At 39.0% G+C, this 23,487-nt stretch overlaps 1 protein-coding gene across 21 annotated transcripts in view; it reads left to right on the forward strand.

Annotated features, from left to right (window-relative positions):
• Window positions 1–4,969: 4,969 nt before the first annotated feature.
• The window catches only part of KCNMA1 (potassium calcium-activated channel subfamily M alpha 1), a 426,636-nt gene continuing 408,118 nt past the window's right edge, over window positions 4,970–23,487 (forward strand). For 18 of the 21 annotated variants that reach the window (XM_041475709.1, XM_041475725.1, XM_041475777.1 and 15 more), the window contains exon 1: window positions 5,207–5,661. In XM_041475709.1, coding sequence (XP_041331643.1) covers window positions 5,353–5,661 — 309 coding nt within the window. In that variant the 5' untranslated portion in view covers window positions 5,207–5,352. Of the gene's footprint in view, window positions 5,107–5,206; window positions 5,662–23,487 lie in introns of those variants that run through there. The other 3 variants (XM_041475751.1, XM_041475740.1, XM_041475717.1) reach the window with 3 other exon arrangements.

Raw genomic sequence — 23,487 nt, forward strand, 5'->3', positions numbered from 1 at the left:
GGTAAGAATGAGGAAGTATGTATGGGTTTAACTCTTAAGCAAAATACAAGGATATGAAGAATTGTTTTATTAAAATGATTTTTAAAAGCCCAAAGAAATGCAATTTCTGTTTGCAATATTCATTTATATTAAATTTCTATTCATACCATATGGATTAGCATGAACAAGGGATTTTCTTTAATATTTTATTTGGCTGGATTGAGTGCAAAGGTTCCAGTGCTCTGGAGATGATCACTCTGAATGACTGGGTGACCCATTAAAGCATTCTGCTGAGGTATGTCTTTGTCCTGCCAGCTGGAGGATTTTGCCAGGGTTAAGTGCCAAAATAGATCTCAATACAAAAGTTTTAACTAATTCAAGGAAATCGTTACATAACCTCACTGCCAAGAATAGTGTTCACGTATACAGTTACAGAGAGATGTGATGAGGTTGAATATATTCCTATTTGCAAAGTACTTTGATAAGAAGCTGTTACAGTGTGCAATATATTATCATGCTAAATATGTACTTCAGTCTTTGAACAGGGATTGGGCAGATAGAAAGTAAACTAAACAGAATTTTCAATTAATATACACTGAAATAGGTTGTCTAAATTCTGTGAAAAAGCAAATGCTGAAGAAAATAATTTGCCATGTGCAAATATATAGTTATGTGCATATTAATATAATCTCCTGCTCAAATTTCCTCTTTTGAGTTTTTAATACAAGGACAGTAGATCCAACCTTATGTGTTTTACGTCAGCATCTCAGACAGCAAACATTTTGCATTGCAACAAAAATCCCAGAATTATTTCATGGTATGATTTTGTTCCAGTATCCATCTAATCACTACAAATGTATTATTTTTCACTCTGTTCTCAAGAAAAAGTAGGAATAGTAAGGAATAGTATTAAAGTGAGGCTCAGAATTAATTATGCAAGACATCTGTGCTTATATCCGAAGTCTGGTTGATACTGGATCTCCAGCATTTGAAGTCAGGACCAAGTGCCTCACTGACCTCAGAAACACAAACCTAGCCTCTTGACTAGAAGCACTTTTTATTATTATTTTATGCTATTTCTGTGTGTAAGTGCTTGCCCTGCCACAGCTACTGATGTTACATAAAACCCAAGGGTGTATTCTACAGGGACAACAGAAATGTGAAGGAAGCTGTTGGACACAAACCGTTGGAACTCTGGGTTTTTTTTAACCTTGGAAAGTATTTACATTACTGACCCTTAAGCTGCTTCTTTAACATTTACTCTGTACTTTTAATCAAAGTTTAGGAAGGTTTTCTTTATAACCATTTAACAAACATGTTGTGGTAAACAAGTTTAGTATATATAAACAAGTTTAGTATATATAAAGGTTTTTAGCCTTTTTTCATGTAATTTCCCTCAAGATAATAACATGCATTATCATTTCCATGGATTCAGTTAGACCATATATGCTTTGAAGAAAAACTGGGGAGTACACATTTATTCTCTCACATTACTCTTTAGAAAAAAAATTATTCTTTGTATAATGTAATCATGATTTAGAGAACACATAAATCTTCACACTGTTGCTCCATTCATGTGTTGGTTTTGGTTTTTTTTTTCCTAACTGCCATGCCAAATTAATCCCTGGTGCAATATTGTGTCACCAGTGAAGCTGTACCACTTGTCTGGACTCTAGTTTTAATTGAAAGATTTATCATTCCACAGTTTCTTTGTCTTCTGTACTTAGTACATGGATCCTTGGAAAGCCTGACTGCTTTGCCATTACTGTCTCTTTTCTTTATATAGTGTATCTTTTTCTTGTTTTTTAATCATGGTTTCTCTTAAAGGAATGTGTGGAAAGTTTTCTCATATAAGCAAAATAAAAAGCCCCACTGTGATTTGCACTTGACTCATAGAGGTACAGTTATGCAACTTTATTTAGCTTGTTATGTTTATTGCACTTTATTAAATAATTTGTTATTGATAATGTGGAATTGGACAAATTGTATTATGATTAAATGCAATAGCTTGTTCTTCCTCACATACTTAATTGCTAAAACCAAGAATGCTAAGGGGTTTGGAGAATTGATGAACAGAGTTGGGGGTTTTAATTGCAAAGATCCAGGATTGATTAATATTTTAAATACTTCTGTGATACTCTACACAGAATATCCACAAGAGGGAACTGTTTTACATAAAGAGGAGTCATTCCCTTGCTGCTAAAACACTGCTTTCTAGAACCAAATCCTCCAGAATTACATTGAGTAGGCATGATTGTGTCCTGGACTGTGCTACATGGTAAGAATGGGAAAACACAGGTCAGCACAGTGTTTGTTATGTTCTGTAAATAGTACTGTTAACCAAGTAAATTTTGAGCTCTTGTGTTGAAATATTAAATAGACAACTAATCTGAAAACTAATTCATTGAAGTTTCCTGTTTGTTTGGAATAGATCTCTCCAGGATGCAGAGCTTGAAAATCTTGTTTAGTCTGAAGGCAGCATGAAATGGAGTTGTTGCCTCAGTAAATGAAGCATACAGCCCCAGGGGGCTTTCTCAAACTCTGCTTTATAGAGCCTGCACTGGAAAGCTGGCCTTTCTTTATTCATAAAGGAGTAAGCTCATATGGGACTTAATGGAAGGGGTATTCATTTAAGGACCATTTTTACCTCTGTCTATGAATAGGTGAACAAAATACAGTTACCTACTTTGGTTTGTCTTTTGCAGATATTTCCTAGTAAGGAAACTTTCAAGTGCTAAGGTAAGTCTTACCAATTCATATCAATATTTACTTTTCAGTGTGAGTTTCATGGTAAATATTTGTAGAACTGAGCCATATTTATGTAAATAAAAGTTTTGTTTATATGGATAAAACAAAAGGTTTTCCCCTGGACATATAGTGTGAAATTTATATACTTGGACTCATACTGTATGTGTTGGTTGGTTTATTAACAGTTTTTGAGCATCAGAACCTAAAAGCTGCCTTTAACAAGTGATCACAATAAATCTCCTATCCCTGTCCAAATCCACATGTAAACTCTGTGTGAACATGTTTGAATCAAATTATTCGAACATACGGACTACATTTTGTGGTGCACTTGCTTTGCTTTAGTCTGAGTTTTTCTTTAGGACCATCTCTGGTATGTGTGGGTACAGTATTATGGGGATGATATTTGAGAAGTGCCTAACGATCCTGTTTGCATCTGGAGCGCTCGTGAAAACAGTGTCTGCACTGCTCAGCTGCAGCAGTATTGAGTCCAATAAATGCTTTTTAACTCGTACCTTCTGAATGTATAAAGCAAGAAAATGTATTTTCAGACTGCAGCCTCTCTGTCAAATCTTCTGGGCCCTCTCAAAGAGCAGCAAAAGAGGATGTATGTCACAGCCATGGCTTCAGAGACTCAGTTCTTGTTATCTGCCAGACCAGAATACGGAAGAAATTCCACCACACAAAAGCCTTCCCTGGGATATGCTGTGCAGCTGCTCTTCATTGTCCTCATCTTTCACGGTGCACAGGGCTTGTAGTTTCTATTAGCTGTAAGAGTGCCTGTAAGTACCTGGCACTTCTGAAGATCAGACATCAAGTGCCTGTGTTACGATGCTCCTGCCCTTGTTCCACTCCTGGTGTTTGCTGATGGATAAAAAGATCCCTAGGTGTGTGTGCAGCTGTGAAAAGGGTGTTCCTCACAGAATGCAGAGCAAATGACCATGGGGACCAGGTTCTGAGCCCAGGACCCAGGGCTGTACGATCCTGTCATGGCAATACTTTGCAGTCCAGGTGGCTCTCAGCTGGGGAGGGCTGATAATGAAAAGACATGGGAGGGGGCAGCAGCTGTGGCAGCACAGTCTGGGCTTGCATGTGGCAGCTGTGACAGGCAGTTTCTTTTCAATCTGTCTAGTTTTCTGCATCTAGAAATCCCCAACCAAATTCCATTACAACAGTCTCCTGGGAATAGCCTGCTCCAGGTCTGCTATGTAACTGACCGTTTTTCTTGGGGAAAAAGTAATGTAGCATTTTTCTCATCTGTGTACACTTCCATATCATTATCTAATGCCTGCTCTATTCCGAGGCCCCCATCAAACCCTTCTGGAAAAAGGAAGCCTTCTCTTGAAGGAACACACTGGAGGGGCAGACTGGAAAGAGACAACATGATGAACTCACAGAGTCAGACAAACAGTGGTGCTATTGCATGAAAAAAGTGAGGGTGAGAGGGTTAGAGAGCCCCATAAAAAGCTTTGGGAACTCATAAAATCTTATTACCTTCACTTAAGTAGGAAACAAAAACAAACAAGCCCCTGGCAGATGCAGAAACAGAAACTACTACTACTAAAGGTTAAGAGATTACTATTTCATAATGGTGGTTCTCTGCTGGTATAGCAACTAGATAAGATGGGGGAATGTCACGCACACAAAGGCTGCTGTATTTTACCCTTGGAAAGATGTCAAGAGGATCTGCATAATACTTTGTACAGACAACCCAGTGAGCAGACCATGTGCCAAATGGAGATTTTGATTTATGTATAAATAAATACCCATATAGACATATAAATGTCTCTGCTTTTCAACGTGGATCCGAAAAAAAGAGTAGAAGATGACTATCCAGATTTTCACCCCCATCCTCCCCAAAGGTGTCATTTAAATCTGTTATTTATATTCCTAAGGGTTAAATTCAGGAATGTTCTTGGGATGTGCGGCAATTTACGGCGTGTTTGCGGAGCGTTTGCAGTACTTGCCCGTGTCAATTAAAGACAAGCCACGAATGCCTTCAGCGGAAAAACCCACGCCGCGGTCCCCGATGTTTATTTCACGCTCCCTTAGCGCGTTTCCATGCCAGCTCCCCCCTCCCGCGCCGTGCGCATCCCCGGGCACCTGCTGCTGCAGCTCAACCGCCTCCTGCGAGCCCCGAGCGCGCCCGGCTCCCTCCCTCCCCCGCTGCCCCCCGGCTGCAGCCCCGGGCCCGCCGCCCCCGAGGGCGCCCTTGCGGCCGCGCTGCGGAGGGGTCGCGCTGGCCGTTAAAGACTAATAACAATAATAACAGACCACCTCCGGGAGGATCCGCGGCGGAGGCTGAGTGAGGGATCCCCGCTGAGGCCAGCGGGGTCGCAGCGCTGGGTATCTTGGAGAGACTCTCAGAGGCATCAGTTTGTGGTGGTGGTGGATGATTTTTTTTTGGGGGTGGGCGGGGTAGGGGCTGTGTATGCGGGAGAAGGAAGGGGTGGGAATCTGAGGAGGAGACTATATTCTGGGGGCTTTTTATTTTTATTACTCTCCTTATCCTTCCCCGCTGAGCAGCGGCGGCAGCAGCAGCAATATGGCTGGTGATGGGCTTTTTGGGGGGCGCTGGCGGCGGGAGGAGCTCTCGGAAGCCCCTGCGCGCCCGGCTCGCTGTTAGCTATGGCAAATGGCAGCGGCGGCGGCTCCTACCCGGGCGGCAGCGGCAGCGGCATTAGAATGAGTCATTATATCAACGCCAACAATCTCAACACAGACTCGTCCTCCTCCCCCGTCAATGTGCCCAAGATGGATGCGCTCATCATCCCGGTGACCATGGAGGTGCCCTGCGATAGCCGCGGACAGCGCATGTGGTGGGCTTTCCTCGCCTCATCCATGGTTACTTTCTTTGGGGGACTGTTTATCATCCTGCTGTGGAGGACCCTCAAGTACCTGTGGACTGTCTGCTGCCACTGCGGGGTCAAAAACAAGGTAACTCCCCTTTCCTTCCCTCCCCTGCTGCTGCCGGTGGTGGTTCGGTGCGGTGGTGGTGCTGAGGAGGAGCAGAGCCCAGCCTTGTGCACCAGGACACCTGGGCGAGGTGGCGGCGGGTGCTGATGGCAGTATGCGGGCTGCTCCTGGCTGGGGGCTGCCGCGGGCTGCCGGGAGCTGCAGCGTGGGCAGTGTAGCTGGGGGTGAGGTGGTGGGTGCAGTCCCGAGGCGCCTCCCCGATCCCCCTGCTCTGTTCCACGGCACGCAGACGAAAACTCACTCGTTTTCGTGTGGTGGCATGAAAGTTACACCTGGTGTGCGACGCTCAGGCTGCCCGAGAGGCACATGCTGGTGTGGTGGGACGGTGCAGATCAGAAGTTTATATGCACCCTTGGGGCCTCGTATGATGGGGTGGGAGCTTGCATATCCTGATCTAAACTCTTAGTTGCCTTGTGGAATGAGAAACTTGGGCAAAATTTAAAGGGTAAATTTCTCACTCAAGTGAATCTTTATAAAGCTAGTTCCATTCCCTGAGAACCTTGGACGTTTCTGCTTGTTAAATTAAGTGTATCTATCTAGAAGTATTCTGTACATTTGTAAGTATTCTCTTAACCTAAGTGTGAAGTCTTTGAGGCAGCCTTTTGTGCCCCTTTGATTTTTGCATATTTCCAGCTGGAAGAAAGCATAGTATGTGAAATAAGTTCAGTTTCTGCTTTGAAGGGTCAATTTTCAAACCAAAGCTAAGAACTTGCTCAAGTCCAGACTTTCGTTTTTGATTACGAAAAATGAGATTGAAAGTGTTACCACTCTGTATTGTGAAAGTGTGTTTTGACAGACCCCAAAATAGACCAGCAACTGGAGTTTCTCCCCTTCCCTTTTCACATTTTTTGAATTACAAATGGAATAATATCTGCTTCAGTTATTCCTGGCACACAGACACCCACAAAAACACACACACCTTTTAATATATGGTTGCTAGGTTGCTGGTTTGCTTTGACGTACAGTGAGCTGTCTTCCCCTTTCTGCTGTCCCCTCCCCCCTAAACACACAGCACATACAGCAGCTCTGTGAAGGGCCCGGCAATTAGGGGAAGCCAGGAACAAAGTTAGAGCATGAGAAGTTATGCTACTTGTCTGTTGTGTAGTTTGGGTTGCCTAAATGAACCTCCACATTCCAGTTGGAAGTTAAATTCTTACAGTGAACTTGCCTGTCTATGGAAGGAGTGATTGCTAAAGTTAAGGAATAAAAGCTTTTAAGTCAGCCTTAAGTGTCAGGAATCCTATCAGGCAGCACTACTTTTCTGTAGGCTTTTTTTTTTTTCATTCAAAACCAAACCTGAACTGTCTTAGAGATGTGTTAGACAGGTATGATGACACAGCTCTAATGAATTTGTGATAATAAGACACTATTTCCTACAGAAGTAAAAGGCAATTTTCAAGGAAGGGTGAATAGTGAAGACTTAAGCTTTGGCTTTGTTGTGTATTTAGCATTTCTGCCTCCACAGAATGAGACAAATCTACAAAGGCTCTCAGGGATCTTGACGAAAAAGAAAAATCTGCGTGTTATTACCTCATACTTCTTCCCTTGAGAGAGTAAAAAGTTAGAGGCTTGTATGCAGACTTCCTATCCATGGTTTCTTGATGGGTACTGTTGGTCAGATAGTCCATTACTGGGACACAGTCAGTTAAAACAGATTAGTCATTTCTTAACCAGTACAGAAAGATATGTGCAAATTGTTTTTAAAACCTCTTGCACCAAATGTGGCAGTTTAGTAACAGGCTTTGTTGAGGGGTTCAAACGCTTCCAGTCCCAACAGTTTGATGTTCTGTGGCTATGGCAGGTTGTAAGATTTCAGTTTATTTCATCTTTGCGACTGAAGTAGTTCCATGAATGTCATTCCCTGGGGCAGGAGGATAAAGGGCTCTGCAGGTAGGGGGAGATATATGTCTCCTTTTGAATCCTATTTGTTCCACTTACAAGGATTTTCAAGACTCTGGCAAAGAAGAACTTTCAAGGGCTGATCCTGCATTCCTTATATGATAAAATGGGGAATTGGAGGGAATTCTGTGTACGCAAGAACATTAGTTATAACTAGTTATTGCAAAACACTTTTCTAGTATTTAGGGTATGAAGGCTGACTGAAGTAACAACTGGAATTATCTGAAACTTTGCTGTTATCAAGCACATACTTTGTTCCTTGGTGAGTTGGGAAGAGCTGCCGAGGCTGCTGGAGAGAACTGTGCATGCATACATACATATGCTGTGTTGACTCTATTGGGCCTGCTGCAAAAGCAGTTTTAGAAGAAGTAGCTCCTCCTACTGCAGGATTGAAGAAGTTTTCTGCATGTTAGGAGCTTTCCTTTCCTCTGCTGCCTCTTCTGTTGCTCCACAGGTTGCAGGGGAGTTGGGCTGTCCAGCATCATCTCACTATCTACATAAAGAGCAGTCCCAGTGAGTGAGCTAAGAGAAATCTTCCTCATGTCTGCTTTCTGTGGCCTCTTATTGAATAATTCACAAATATATGTGAATAATTCAGAGTTACTGTGCTAACACTCATGTCTGTATCTGTTATTGCAAAGAACTGCAAAAAGTTTCATTTTTTTTTTCTCCCTGCTATATTCTAAGCATGACATTATATTCCATGGATTTGTCGATGATTGTTTGGGATGTAAAACTTTTTACTGACTATGTAGAAGGATTTAGAGTGTGGTTTGTTTGGAGTGTCCCGCTCTTCAACTCATTTAATTTAAAGCCAGAATTTAAAACCATGATAGAAACAGTTTATTACTTTGTGGTATGAAATTTCATTAATTCTTTTTTCCCTTGGAGATAAGAAAGTCAAGATACTATAAGTCAAGAATATGAAAACTGCTAACAGAATTAACAGAATCAATCAACATTGTCCCTTAAAATTCCGTATCTAATTTATGTAATTGTATATGAATAGAGCATCACTCTTAATCATGTACTAAAAATGGTTGTTGAAGTTTTAGGATTTTCATGCTCCATACTTGCTTTGTGAATTGGCATTAAAAAAGAAACTGCCCAAAAAAAATGTAAATCTTTACCTTTGTTGTCAGTGTTTCATGTAGTGTGACAGTCATTACTATCAGAGCCCTTGTATTTCTTTATTTAATATGGTATATAATTTTAGATGCAATTTTTCAAAATTAGCTACAGTCTATTTGCAACCAGCCTTGAAAAATGCTGGTTTTCTTCTCAGTGTTTACGTTTAGTAGTGCTTAGATACTGCTAAAGAACTTGTCTGGTCATTGCTTGTTTTTTCTCCCTTGACCGACTAATTTCTGTTTGTGTATGAAAAGTAGAATGTGAGATTAAACTTCATTGGGCTGGACTCTGACATTAGTTGTTCTTGTTTGTGGTAACAGCATGAAAATAAAACAAATATGCATGGTAATATACACATAGGGGCTAAATGCATATTATACAATCTATAGTTATTTTGGTTATATGGATCTGCCTCTGTCTATGCTCCTGGAGGGCATTTTCTGCTGACATTATCTGTTATGTCTTTGAACAAACTCTAAAACCATGAAGAAGGAGGAGTTGACTGAGAGAGCACAGGTTTGCGGCACAGGCAGCTCCTGGAGCTGGTCAGTGCAGACTCAAATGGAATTTGTTGCCTTTTGAAGAATACGATACCAGACCCTTGATTGCTGCTCCTTGTTTCCCCAGTGAAGGGTACCTCTTACGGACCTTATGTCATCGGGCTCTAGCAGGTAGAATACATCCTTATTGTGATGCTTTCAGTGTTTTGGAAGGGCTTTTCCTCCCCACAACCCAGGACTTGTACACATATCTAATGAAATTATGAATTATAGGTAGCAGTTGTTAGCCTGAACTTACAAGCCTTAATAGTCTTCTTTGACCTTGGTCAACATGTTTTTGAAATGTAGTGTTATGCAGTGCTTTTTATTCAGTAGAAACCAAGCAACATTTCCATTTGTTTTGAACAGAAAAAACCCTCGTTTTGCTGGAAATACAATATTTGCAGAAGTCGTCTTTGAAAAGTTAAGAATTTCAACCCATAATTCTAAAGCCTGAGAAAATCTGTAAGTGGAAAAATTTAAGTTGTCCGTAAAACAAGCAATATTCATTCCAGGCTGGCTCTAGTGTGGGCGAGGCTTGTTGATTTCTGAGTAATACCTGCGTAAACGTCCTCTCCAAGTAAAGAAAAGGAGTTGAAGTGCGATCTGTTGAGAAAAGTTCGAGTGTCCATTGGAAGACACGTGTGGACACATAATGCAGGAGATCCCTTCATTTAAATCCATGCGTGGCATCGTCACCTTGACTCTCTTGGAGATGAGCTGGGCAGCAGCGTATGATGAACAACTGGGAGGCTCAGGGGATTAGCGGGAACTGTAATGCATTTTGCCGCTGGGTCACATGCCAGCCTGGCTCAGTCCTTCCTGTCTCATGGCTGTCAGGTGGCCTGCACGCAGTCACTCCGTGAGAGCCCCACCAGACAGGTTGCCAGTTGAGAGGTGGCCATGGTGGAGAGGTCAAGCTCTGAGAGAAAAAGCACTCGCAGCCCTTTGCAGGTGGCATTTCTACAAGCAGAGACGGGCGCTGGTGTGGAGGGGAGCATGCTGCTGTTTTCCATGCTCTGAAAAGGAAGATACTTCTGGCTCTCTGGAGCTTAGAAAGGATTTCACATTTTATAAATGCATGCTAAATAAAATAGGTTTCTGCATGCAGAAAAGAGAATGCATAGACAAGGATTTAACCCGTAAACCAAACATTCTCAACCAAAATGTTATTTTGGTACAGTATCATATTTGTTTTCAAGGCTTTGCAACACATACATTTAAGGAGAACATCTGCATGCAAAAAGAACTTGAAAATCTCACATTTGCAAATGTGTAAGTGCTGGTTGAAAACCATTAGATTTCACTTTTTTCCCCAGTTTAGCTCAATAGAAGAAATGCCTGTAATAGAAAACAAAAAGCTTTTAAGTAACACTGATCCGTGTACTCAGTTTGGATGCACTGGGATTTCTGAATGCAGAATGAGGGCAGTTTACAGCCCCAGAGACAGAAACACTGAACATTTAGAGAGCACTTGCCCTAAGTATAATCTCTGCAAGAATTGGATCTAATGATTGTAATTAAAACCAGCAATGATGGTACTTGTATGTCCTGTACTATTGCAAGAAAGTGGATTGTGAATTTTAGTCATTGAGTGTCCTTCCTGGGACAAATCCTAAAAAGAAGCTGTAATCTCTAGTCAGGTGCAGCACAGAGTAGCAGTCAAGCGTTCCTTCTGAGATTGGCTCCTCTGTGGAATCCAACTCAGAGTGGCAAAAGTTTATATGAATTTCAGGGCTGGCTGGTGATAATTCCTCAGCAGGATCAGGCTGTAGTTCAGCAGCAGCAAGGCATCCTGTAGCGTGAAGTTGGTAGGGCAGCAGTCACTGGGGAGGTATAAACATGAAAATAACACTAGATGAAATTGGCGGACAGGGTGTCCCTTTGGTTCTACTAAACATACTTTGTCACGTTGCATAAAACTGTGTATTTTACATGTGTGAAAATCAGTGAATTATCAGAAGTCTGAGGAGGGCACGGTGAATGCAGCTTGTGGAGGTTTTCTGAGGGAAAGATAGCTGAACCATTATGTGTGGGTGTTAATGGTTAAAAAAATATTTTTCTCCGGCACATATGATTTTAGTGGCAAAAGGAAAGGAGCTGCACTTTAAAAAGCTGTGTTTCTGGAATGGGTTTATTTGCTGCTACATGCCTGAAGGTTTAGAATCATAGACTAGCTTGAGCTGGGAAGGAGACGTAAGAATCATTGAGTCCAGCTCCCTGCTCCTTGCAGGAGTACAATGCCTGACTGGGAAGTGAGTGCAAAACTCTGTTAGATCACAAGACTACTGTGGCATTTATGCAAAATTACACAGGGCTAAATACACCAGATCCAAATTAGACCTCCTGGTTTGTCAGTGTGGGACACACAGGTCACCTTGGGTGACAGTGGAGGGTGGAAAAGCAGCAGAGTCTGAGTAAATGAGAAGGAATGATACCTATCTTCCACGCCTGTCAGAGACACACTGGTCAGGAAGGGCCCATTTTGAATCCTGATGGTATTTATAGCCTGAGAATACATCGGGTTTGCATCTTTGAGAGGAACACTTCATTTCCATATATAGTATACATGGTTCTGTTTAAATGAATGTGCTGCCACTGAAATGTGTTGAGTTCCTTTGCTTTGAGATGATATATTGCATGTATTTGTCTGTTTGAGAGGTACATAAATGAGAGAGGTCTGTTGAAATAGAGGGAAGCAGTCCTAATAATTTCAGTGGCTTTGGACTCAGGCCTAGATGTTCACAGTGTCCTAGATGAATCAGATTTAAAAAAAAAATATTCTAATGTTAACATTTTAAGCTTTTAAAAGCTTTTTTCTTTTATTGTAGCAAGTTGTATTTACTTGGTTTGTGGCCATTAAGTCTAAGATTTCAACATTAGAAACATAATATTTAAAAGTCACACATGGTATGTTTCGATTCCAGTCAAGAATTATACCTTCTGCCAGGCTCCCCTTGGGAATCAAAAGTTGAGTGCTTGAATGGCTGATAATATCCTATAAGGGCGTCTCTCCTGAAAGCTGATGTGCAATGGTAAATATTGGCTCTTTTTTTAGAACTGCAGTAAGTGCACATTTAGTGGAACTGGCAGAGGTCCCTTGCCCCATGGATCACCTGCAGAACAGACACATGTACAGCTGCAACCCTGAGCCTTGGAAACCTTTTTGCTTGTCTTGAGCTTCACTACCTAAGTTAAGTATCAGAACTGGTAATGTAGAGTGGAGAAAATACCCTAAACTCATCATCACTAGGATGCAAAAATGGGGAGGAGCACTGTAACCTCATCAACAATTGCAGCATCACACAACAACTGAACAGCTTATCACTGTAACTGTTAAATACAGGTCTACCCTGTTGGTTTTTATTGCTATTTATATAATAAATTGTTAATACAGTTTTGCTTCCCCTTTGTCCAAGCAAATGATGACTAAACATTTTGGCATACTTGGTTATATTGAATTAATTTTTCATTGTATCTTTTACATTTTTGTCAAATGGCTTAGCTCTTCTTTTTTTTTTAACTAAAAAGGTGACTCAGTTTTAATATGCTATTACTATTATTAGTAGTAGTAGTGAGATTAACTTTAGCATTGCTGGTGTTGGATTAATTTTCTATTTTAAATATAGGGAAAACATTGATACAGATATGTCTAAAAAAACTTGTTTGAAAATTGCAACGTTAATATTGCAAAAATAAAGAGAAATGTATTAGAATGATTCTTTGTTTACGCATCTTGTAAGTTTTCTAGTATAAACTCTGCTCAACTTATTTTAGTTGTGATTATGCACAGATATTTTGCAGGACAGAAACTGGAATGGGGTACTGGCCTCTGTGACCTATAGTGGTCCTAGCTGGTGTAGAGCACTTGAGGTGCTTCAGATCAGGTGACTTTGGCTAGAAGTGATTTGACATCACTTTTTTTTTTAAGTGAGCTTGCAGATCAACAGACAGAAGGTTTGTGATGTTCTTACATTTTCTAGGTTATCATACTAAAAGTATTGTTTCATAAAGAAGCTGACAAACTCCACTTAGGTTTTGAAGACTGAAGGAAAAAAATCTCCTTGTTCCTTTTCCTTTATTCCAGGAACAGCTTAGGTAGGAGAAAATATTGCAGAGTCTGTCTATATGTGGTGTAAACCTTTTAGACCGTGAGGGATTTTTCTAATGCTTTAATTATGCACTTTTGATAGATTGGTTTTGTTATATGGGAAGTTTTTCCAGCGTTTGGTGTTAGTTTCCTCATACTATATGTATATACAATACACTTACACCTAAAGGCTTTTGATTCCTTCAGGATCAGAAACAAGGGACTACTGGCTTTATGTTTGTTTTATTTTCATATTGCTTAAGACTCAGCTATAAGCTTCCTTCTTTTCTTTCACCCTTTATGGGTCTGGCTTCTGGTTTAAAGCCATAGAAAATTTTACCTGACTAAATGCTGGTTTTCCTCCTTTGACACTGCCTTAGATGTATAACTTCTGGTGTCTTTGTTAGAAGAGCTGAATTTGTATTAGAGATCTCTTGTTCCTGAAAGAAAACAACACAAAAAACCTCACGGTTTTGATATTTGCAAAAATAAGTTTGGTTGCTTTGCTGGAATGTAACCCTAGGATATAATAAAATTTTAATTTATAAACGTGGAAAATGCTGTCCAACATGTGGAGCTTTAGCTCTGCCTGTATGATGTAAGTGATCAAGTTTTAATGTTAACTTGGATGATATGTACAATAGGAAAACTGTGGTATCTTTGTGTTGCCAATTGAATGATTCTGGGAATGACGGAAAACAGTGTTTGCTTTTTCTTATTTCCAATTTGTGGTATTCTGTTTGTTATTAAGTTATGCATAATTTTTAAAGAAAACTTACACAGCAGTTATTTAGTTTAATATGTGGAACTTGTATCACTTGCACAAAATAGCTGTTTAGACATCAAAATTTCTATTTAAGATCTTAATTAGGTCTTAATCTGAATTGATTTCAGTCAGTTTCAGTTCATTTCAGAAAGAGATATTGTTCTTGAAAACTTTTTTCTCTATCTAGATGTTTGTTCATGAACATTTTTTTTTAAATTTAATGTTGACCTTACACATCATATTCTGGACTTGAGTTGGTTTTACTTAATCCCCTGGCTTCTCTGTACATTTATAGGGGAAGGTAGTCAAGTGTTTGTAAAGTTATGCACTGTTTTAAAGCTCCATAAAGCAATACTGTCTCTTGCATTAACATCTAATAGTCTTAATTTTAATTTTCTTTTAGCTAAGAGGTTGATACGTACCCAATAAAAAAAAATATATATATATATATATTTTGAGCTGATTGCTCTTGGAACTAATTATAATAAAAATTAGGATAAAATAATTTTTCATGCTCTCATTTAAAAAAATGTTATAATTTCTGTGGCTTCAGTTGTTATAATAAAACTGTATACAAACTTTTGTCTTTATTGACTGTCCATGTGATTCTTTGTCTTTGGGTTTTGTATTCTTTAAACTTTTCACTTTTTTAAACAAAAAAGCAGACACAGAATGCCATAGGCTTGTCTGTTTGCTTTTTATTTTATGCGCAAATAAATGGAATAATCAGTTTTGAAGATTTCTGCTTGCAGCAGCTGAAGGGTGCTGCAGAAGGGACTCCAGACTTGCATCAGGTGCAGCGAGAAAGTAAACCTGCTGAGCTACTAATTGTTAAAATCCTTCGTTAATGATCCTCCAGGGTGTCACGGAGTCTTGTTGGGAGGAGGGTCACATTGCAAAGTGAGTTGATTTAAGGAGTGTGGGTGGGTGTGTTGGAGGTGCCTGGGTGATTGACAGAGCTCCAGACTCATCCAGCATTTAGCTGTGCTGCTCCTGAGCCCTCTGAAATGTAGGGGCATACCAGTTTGTTTTAGGGCATAGCTTCTGTGAAGGTGTCCAAGCTGCATTTTAAAGTGTTTGTATCTATTTTACGATTTGGTATGAAGGTAATTAAACCATACTCATTTGATCTAATGCTTGTTGAAGTTAAGTTCCATCACTTACAATTAAACACAAATTTAATCCATCAGCACAAGGGAAGTGTTTTCTTGCAGCAGATTTTTTTTATTTAGTCTTCTAATATTGGGCTTACTGTCTTGAGGTGCTGGTTTGACAGTGCAATAAATCCAGACTTTAATACTGTGAGACTTGCTGCAAGGTACCTGAGCTGTGTTGACTGGTAGGTAGTGGTAGCTCTGCATCCTTTCTATGTGTTTTAAGGGCTTTTCACTGAGAAGAAATGGTTTAACAGGTAAAAATAGAATGCTGAAAGGTTTAAAAAGAGAGGTTGTTCCATTATTGCCATGCTAAATATTGATTTCATGGTGTCTTTTGGAGTATAGGGTTTGTGTTGGCTGGAGCATGTAGCTAAACTTTTGAAAGTAAGCTCCAGCTTTCCCAGCATGGTTAGGTGAACTGCCTTCAGGTGAGGCTGTGTAGGAAGATGAGCTCCATCAGCACACCTGATCTGCTCCCCCTGTTCATGGGCCTGAAGTCCCTGCAGCTGGGTTGAATTAGTCTTGAGGGTATAAATGCTGAAGTGCATTTATAGGTTCTTCACCCCTTTAATTATGTTGATGTTGGATGCCTGGTTTTACATTTTGAGCTTATTTGGGTTAATTGGGCTGCTTGCTAATAATTTGTAAGACCATCAAGTTAAAGTATTAGATGATTAAAGCCCCTGAGACTGGCTCAGTTGGTCAGAGTACGGTGTTTTCACCAAGGTTGTGGGTTCAATCCCTGGGTGGGCCATTCGCTGAAGAGTTGGAATAGATTATCCGTGTGGGTCCCTCCCAGCTCAGAACATCTGTGATTCATTCTTTTTTTTAAACAAGCCCAAACCCTTACAAATAAATTATTTTAAATTTTAAAAAAAGTTTAATTCAATGTAGATCTTGTAGCAAATGCTACACTTATAGAAGATACTTTAAAAAAATAATCATTGTTGTTTGCAGAATTTAATTATAGGTTGTTTGTCCCCTGGCTTCAGGCATTTGGTTACATTATATAGTCGAGTTAATGCTCTGCATCTCACCAGATTTCTGAAGGTGAAAACCTGAGGTTCTTGTTTAGTTCTGTGACGTTTGGAGCTAAAGCTTTGATGCAGTATATCTGTTATGGAGACAGACCTTGGAGAATTGGCATCAGGTACAAGTGGTGCAAGCTTGTTTACGTTTTGTATTGATACATTTTAAGTAAAACTAGTTCCTGTGCTGTGTTTCAATGCTTCTGTATCATTTAAGTTCTGTTTAGAGAGCTAAAAAGCTTAAGTTTTTTGTAGCATTTTATGCAAGTGAGAAAATTCATTACTTGAGCTTAGGATATAGTTGTGAAATTTTCCACCCTATAAAAGGAGCATTGTGTCTTCAATATTTGACTGAGCAATTTAGAGGATCTGAACTATTTTTCTTTTGCAGTGTTCTGAGGCCAGCTGGTTTTGCTGTCTTAGTTATGCCAGATCCTCTTAGCAGCTTTGACCAAGGGGCAATGCTGTGCCCCATGCATCTTAGGCTTTAAAAGCAGATAATAAGGAGAAAGCCAGGAGAGGAGGAGGACTGTCAAAGAACTGATTTGTCCCAGCCCATGTAAAGCAACCTAGTGATTCAGATAAGTAAATGATATAATGAACATGCATCCACTCACCCTTTTTGTTAAATTTATGAAGGGAATGTAGTTTATGAGTTCTTTAGGGCAGTTACTATTTTAAAGAGCTACAGGTAGTTACCAGTTGCTGTGCTGATCCAAGTTCCTGTGAAGATGTATTTTTTACATGAGCAGAGGATAAAAGGAATTAAAAAAAAAAAAGAAAAAAAAAGAGAGAAAAATAACTGGTTGGAGGGAATGAAGGCTGATGGCAAGAAGGAGGGATTCTAGTTAAACAAGCAGTGCATGGTATTCACTTTATATGCAGACACTTGGAATATGCTTGCTTCACTGCCATTAAAAAAAAAATCAAGCACAGTTTTTGAGTTCCCATACCTACGTTGGATTTAAAGAATAATGTTACTTTTAGGCTCTAGGAGGGTTCCCAGTTAAACATATGCTTGTTGGTTTTACTATTTTTAGCTTCTTTGAGCAGCACGTGTTCTCCTGAGATATTTATTTGTGAATGTTGTATTCTGTTCTTAAAAGGAAAATCTCTCTCTGTCTAGATTCTTTTTCTGTATCCAAGAAAGGAAAGGACCAGGGTTCTTGTCCGTGCTTTACTTCTTGGAAATCCTAGGAGACAGGGTAAATTAATTAAATCTAAAATGGATCCATCTGGTAGTGCTAGCAATGCCAGGGGAGAACAGGTGAAAGAATCTGAGCCAAAGAAAACATATAGTGCATTATATAACATGTCAGGTTCTTTGGGACATATTGCTATCAGAAGGCTAATCTTGCTGTTAGGCTTTTTACTTTTTGTTTAATCTTGTTTTTAAATCAGAGGGTTAAGGGGGTAGTTTGAAATGCTTGTTTCTGTTCTATTATTAAAAAAAAATTTTTTTTTCATTATTTACAAAAGGCAAATGTATTTAGTCCAACGTGTGAGAAACACGCCATTCCCTTTATGGATTTGTTTGAAAATAAATGGCTTGACAGCATTTGAAACAAAAATGAAATGAAGTCAGTTTTGGAAAAATAATTTATCTTTTAAATTTAGAGAGCTGTTAGGCAAAACAAAAATCAAGGAAGGTATGGTGCCAACTCAGTTTTGCCCCCAAATTTGTATAAGAAGAATACAGAATCTCTGTGCAGACTTCTTTGTTGCCAAAATTACCTTGTTTAAATTCTCAGCAATATTTTCAAGGTAGTGATTGCATCACTGGGAATAGGAATATAAAAATGACTGTAAAAATTGAATTGTATTACCTGTTTTGGGAGGCACGAAAAGGTAAACAGTATAAATGCTGGGAAGAAGTGAATTAGATTAGAAAAGAAATGGCAGTGAAGAGATTAAGGGACGGTGTCTGCTCGCAGCGCAGGGTTTGAGGTTGGCAGGGCTCCTCAGCACACATTCCCATTTTATTATGGCACCACTTTGCCATGATTTCTGTGTCATTGCCTGTGCTGTGGGGCGTGTATCCGAGAGAAGGCTGCTGATGGGCAGTCTCTGGGGAAATCTGTTTCATCAGAGCAGGTGCCTGGCCCTTTTGGCGTGACTTTGAAACAAGTAGAGAAAGTAGGCCATAGAGCTTTTTGGGAACTTAGGAGCTTAGTAGCTAGATCTTTATCCAGCTTAAAAAAAATCCATCTCATTATGTACCTTTAAGTCAAATTCCATCCTTGTCTGTCATTTTTTTAAGCATCCTCCATTCTTTTATTTCATGCTGCTTAAGTTTCACTTTTTTTTTGTAGTTTAAAAATCCCAACAAACCTCTGTGAGAACATTTCACATGAAGGTTGGAAGGAGCATTCTTGTTTGTCTCACTTAAATTTGCGTCTCTGAAGTGGAAGATTTTAGGTGGTTTGTAAGATTAACATAAATGTTGGTTGTCTTTTTACAGCGGAGAGAATTAAACTCCTTTTTTGATAAATAATTTTTAGGAAAATATACTTTTCCCCAAATTGGAGTACTCTCAAAACACTTAATACAGTTTCAATAATTAGGGGAAGGGCAAAGATGATGCAGGAACAATTTTCTTTTTTTTTGGTTTTTTTTGGTCAGGTAAGAAATATTTTAGCTTTTAGTCTTCTATTTCTTTTCATCTTGTAATGTCAAAACCAAAGGCAGTTAATAGCTTGATTCATACTGCTTTGTCAGGAATCTTATTTTGTCAATTGTTTATAGTTTTCAGGAGTTGTTTCCATATTAGAAGTTAATTTGTTGATCTTAAAATTCTATGCAGTACATCAGTTCTACTCTCTGCTGAGCTGTAGTGTCTGAATGTTTCCATTTCCAGGGTATGGCTATATAAACATTCGTGTAAAAGATACATTTTTATATCTAAAAAATATGAACAAATCTGTTATGAAAAATTACACCAAAGTTTAGCTCTTTTTACAATGTGCTCTTCTATTTGAGTGTATTGTGTTTGTTTTAATCTCTACTATATTGTGGAAAGCGTGCAAGAATAGGGGATTAAATATGTTTCTCATTTATACGACAAATTCTGCAAACTCCTTAAATCAGCTGATTGCATGACAAGTGATGTAGCTGCTAAATTACTGTAGAAACTGTGGTCAGATATTTAATATGTTTCATTGTTTTTAATAATTCCTCTGTTTTCTTCTGTAATCGTCGATTTGTTAGGAATTTTGTGTGGTTTATTTGTGGAAGTAGCTATTTCAGCAGACACACTAGCACATTGGAACAGGCTTGCCTACTGAGTGATGAGCCCTTGGGAAATTTAGCACAGCTTTTGAGCATTGGAATGAAAGAAAGAAGTGGCAAGCTGAGAGCAGTACAGATCACAACTGGTCTGTAAGAAGACAGTGAAAAGAAAATGTTGAATATTACGTAATGATTTTTAAGTGCCTGGTGCATTCATGCCTTTCTAGGCCATTGCTACGCTGTTTGTTTTTGTCCGTGTGCCTGTTGTGTTGTGGAGTTCCCTTAACTCTTCAGTGCAGGGGCTTTGGACTTAGCATTTTAATGCTGTTTTCTTTTATCTCATCTGAAATCTGTCTTCTCAATACAGGCTGGGGTATACATGGCCATAAGTTACACAGAGACTATCATTCCCTGTTTGAATGTTTTTCTTTCCTCTGAAGTGAGCATTATGCTTCAGAGGCCTGTTGCTATATTGACTGTACTTCACAGTTCCTGGTTAGTGGCCAAATTTTGGCAAAACTGATTAGCAGAAGGCAGAGAAGGTTTGATACAGGTTGTGTATGTTTACATGAGAAATACATTGGTGGTATCTCAGGCTATTCTACTTTGCAGAGAGAGGTCTGAAGTAGTTATTTGCAGTAGAGCAGGCTGATGTTCGATGTTACTGCACGTCTAGAGTGTTGGCCAATTGAGTTGTAAAACATTAAATAACAATATAAATTAGCAGTCTTTTATTGAAGATCCGTGCCCTCAGGTTTTTTTTTCCACAAGAGGATTAGGTATCTCACTTTCTTCCTGTACTGTCCTCCTTACAAGCCGAATGAGTACTTCCCCAGCTAAGTCTGAATGAGACCAGGATTAGACTTAGTCCAGGAAGGAGGTTTCTAGTAGGAGCTGGTTGATCAGTGTAGCAGAAATAACCTGTGGCTTAGAGCAGCCACCTCTGTGTCTGAAGTCTGGCTTCAGCTGGAGCTGCCAGTGTGCAGCCTTGGTGAGAAATTACACCGTAACTGTTGTTTAATTTATCCAGATGACTTTCTGATTACCTGCATTCTGTAACAATGAAGCTCTTTTAACCTGTTTGGAAGAAGCTTTTTTACTGCAGAACTTGAGTAGTAAACCTTCATGGTATATGTACTGAAAATACAGCTCACTGACGGGATAATGTCTAAACCAGAAGTTTTCTACTTTATACTTTCCTAGTAGGAAATCAAGATTGAGCAAATTCCTTTAGGCAGTGCTGCTTAAAAATTTCTGGTAGGAATACCTGGAGTGACTTTTATTTTTCAATAATTTTTTAGATATTAATCCACAAATCCAGCATTCTCATAGCTGGGATCTTTGTGCATGGCATTTATACAATTGTACAGCCAAAACCATTCAGCAGACTTTATTTAGCAGAAATTTAGTATTTCTTTTTTTTTTTTTTTTTATTCTTAATCTAAGTTACAGTACTGTGATACATTGCTTTAAGAGATACCATATAAAAACAAATTTAGTATTTCTTTTTTTTTTTATTATTATTCTTAATCTAAGTTACAGTACTGTGATACATTGCTTTAAGAGATACCATATAAAAAACTTTGCTGTATTGCTTTTGTTCATGACTTCATAGCAGTTTTATTTTTTCTGTCTTAGTGGCTAAATGCTTCTAGGAGTAATTCTCCAATGAAATACTTCTAACATTATAGACTTAAAATACTTGTTTTGTGTGGCCAAACATCAGTTTCTTTACCCACACTTTTCCTCTCTTCACCCAGTGCTCTGTTCCTTTTGCAAAGAGCAGCTGTTCCACGACTTTGTATAAATACAATGCACTTTTAGTATATTGTCTCTGTGTAATTTTGGATTCATGTCACGTAGGGCTGGTGCATTCTTCAGTAATTCATTATGATATGCAGCTTAGTGTTTGTGTACAGATCCCTCTGGTGTTCTAATGGTGCATGGATGGGGGTAAATGATAAATTCCAGGTAATGTATAAATCATATGGGAAAAAGTGAGATATGCTTGCAGGACTGTAGGATGGTGGTTGTGGGTATCCTTCTGGTCTTGGGCTGCATCTTTCTTGGCAGCCTGCATATTATTTTGTCTGAGGGATTGTAGGGCTTCTTGTTTTTCTGTTCCTTTAATTATTACTCAGTGGGGAACCTTCCTGACACTTTGGTATGAAGTTTTATTATAATGCAGACTTATTTTAAGTCTCAATATTACAACAATTTCCCCAACAGCCCTCAAGTGGAACTTCAGCTCTGTGTAGGTTTTGCTAGAGGAGTCCTGTGGAGGCTCTTGATATTGGGCTCACCAGCTGTAGCTTTCCTAGGAATTGGAAGTGAAGGAGTGTAATAGAGGTGTTTTCTCTTTACTGAAAAGGAATAACATTACCTAGATTTACAAGGGTTTTCAAATTATATTTTTTAAATGCATCTAGCAAGTATGGTCAGTCAAATCAAATCTGAACTTGTACTTAAGTAATGTTATCTGATCAGGACTGAAGCACTTGTTCCGTGATGTTCTGAGAACTCTCGGTTCGTATTGAAGGCACTGTCAGCTGAGATTCTTAAAACAGTATGAAATTCTCAACTGCATAATTTATTACTGCTAGGGATACAAATGGGCCAGTGCCAAAGCCTGAATTTAGAATCCAGTCCAAGAATTAAACGTAAATGTAGCAAAGGCTTGGCCAGAGCTGGTCCGAGGCCATTCATTGTCATTGGTGACATCTCAGCATTTGAGTGTTCGCTGTTTAGTGCTGTAAGTACTGAAAGCTTCCCAGTATTAGTCTAAGGAGGTTAATGGGCTTAAAAACATAAGATTGCCAGGGGTTTGTGATCCCCTGAGTAGACTTTTTCCAGAGATTAAATTTTAAAGAAAATCTTGGACTAACAGAAGTTTTCCACAGGGATTAAGAATTAATGAAAGGAAAAAAACAATCCCCAAACAATTCACAGCCAAAAGTACTTTCATGCCTTGCAGGGCTGTTATCTTCTAGTACCAGAAATACTGTTTTGTTTTTACCTCCCAGGATCTGTATGTAGATATGGAGGATTACATGATGGGTATATGATTATATATTTTTAAAATTGTATATTGAGCTCTGATAATTTCCTACGTTTGTATATTTTCCTTTAAAGAATCGTTTTATTGAAACAAAAAAAAAGTGTCTCACAAGTTTAGGATAGATGTCTCAGATTTTGAGTGGCTACATAGCTACAATTATTTCCTTTTTTTTTTTTTTTTTTTTTTTTTGGTTTTAGAGAGTCCTTGCTAAGAAATGTCAAACAGTATTGGGTTAATTAATTAGTTGTTCTGTGATCACTGTAAAATATAGATCTAAACCAGCCACATGTAATGCAACAGCAGTTGCTAAAATTTAAGTATATTACATAGTAATAGGAAGTTAGAGCTGGGCACAGTACATCTCAGAAAAAATGTGTATGGATCTAAAAAACATCAGTCATCAGTTAAGTGGAGTGTAGCAGTTGTGTATGAGCACATGGAAGCACTCCAGGAAAGAAAGAGGAACAAGAAATATTATACTTAACACAAATTTGGCTTTAGGTACTTAAAGGTGTTTACCCACAATGAAATTTCTGGCAAGAAGCTCAGAATTTAAAATAATCTCAAGCATAAATGCACATGTGTAATTACTGAGAGCTGTGAATGAACCTAGAAAATTAACAAATTCTGCATTTCATTGGAAAGTTGAGTTTTGGAGACTGTGAGGGTGAAAAATGTCAGACCACACAAGAGCCTACCAAGCATTATTCACTTCTCCACACACATCTATTCCTCTTTCTCTTTGTGCCCCTTTTCAGCTTCAGTGAAGGCCTCCTTTGTCTGTATTACTGAAGTAAGATCACTTTCTTCTTTACTCGTGTGTGCTCTTCTGAGTATGTGCATTGTGCAACTTTGTTCAGGAGGAGAGGGAGTGACAAAAACCTGCCTGCA

The sequence above is a fragment of the Pyrgilauda ruficollis genome, unplaced genomic scaffold (genome assembly GCF_017590135.1).
Source record: "Pyrgilauda ruficollis isolate IOZ18807 unplaced genomic scaffold, ASM1759013v1 scaffold11, whole genome shotgun sequence".
Lineage (NCBI taxonomy): Eukaryota > Metazoa > Chordata > Aves > Passeriformes > Passeridae > Pyrgilauda > Pyrgilauda ruficollis.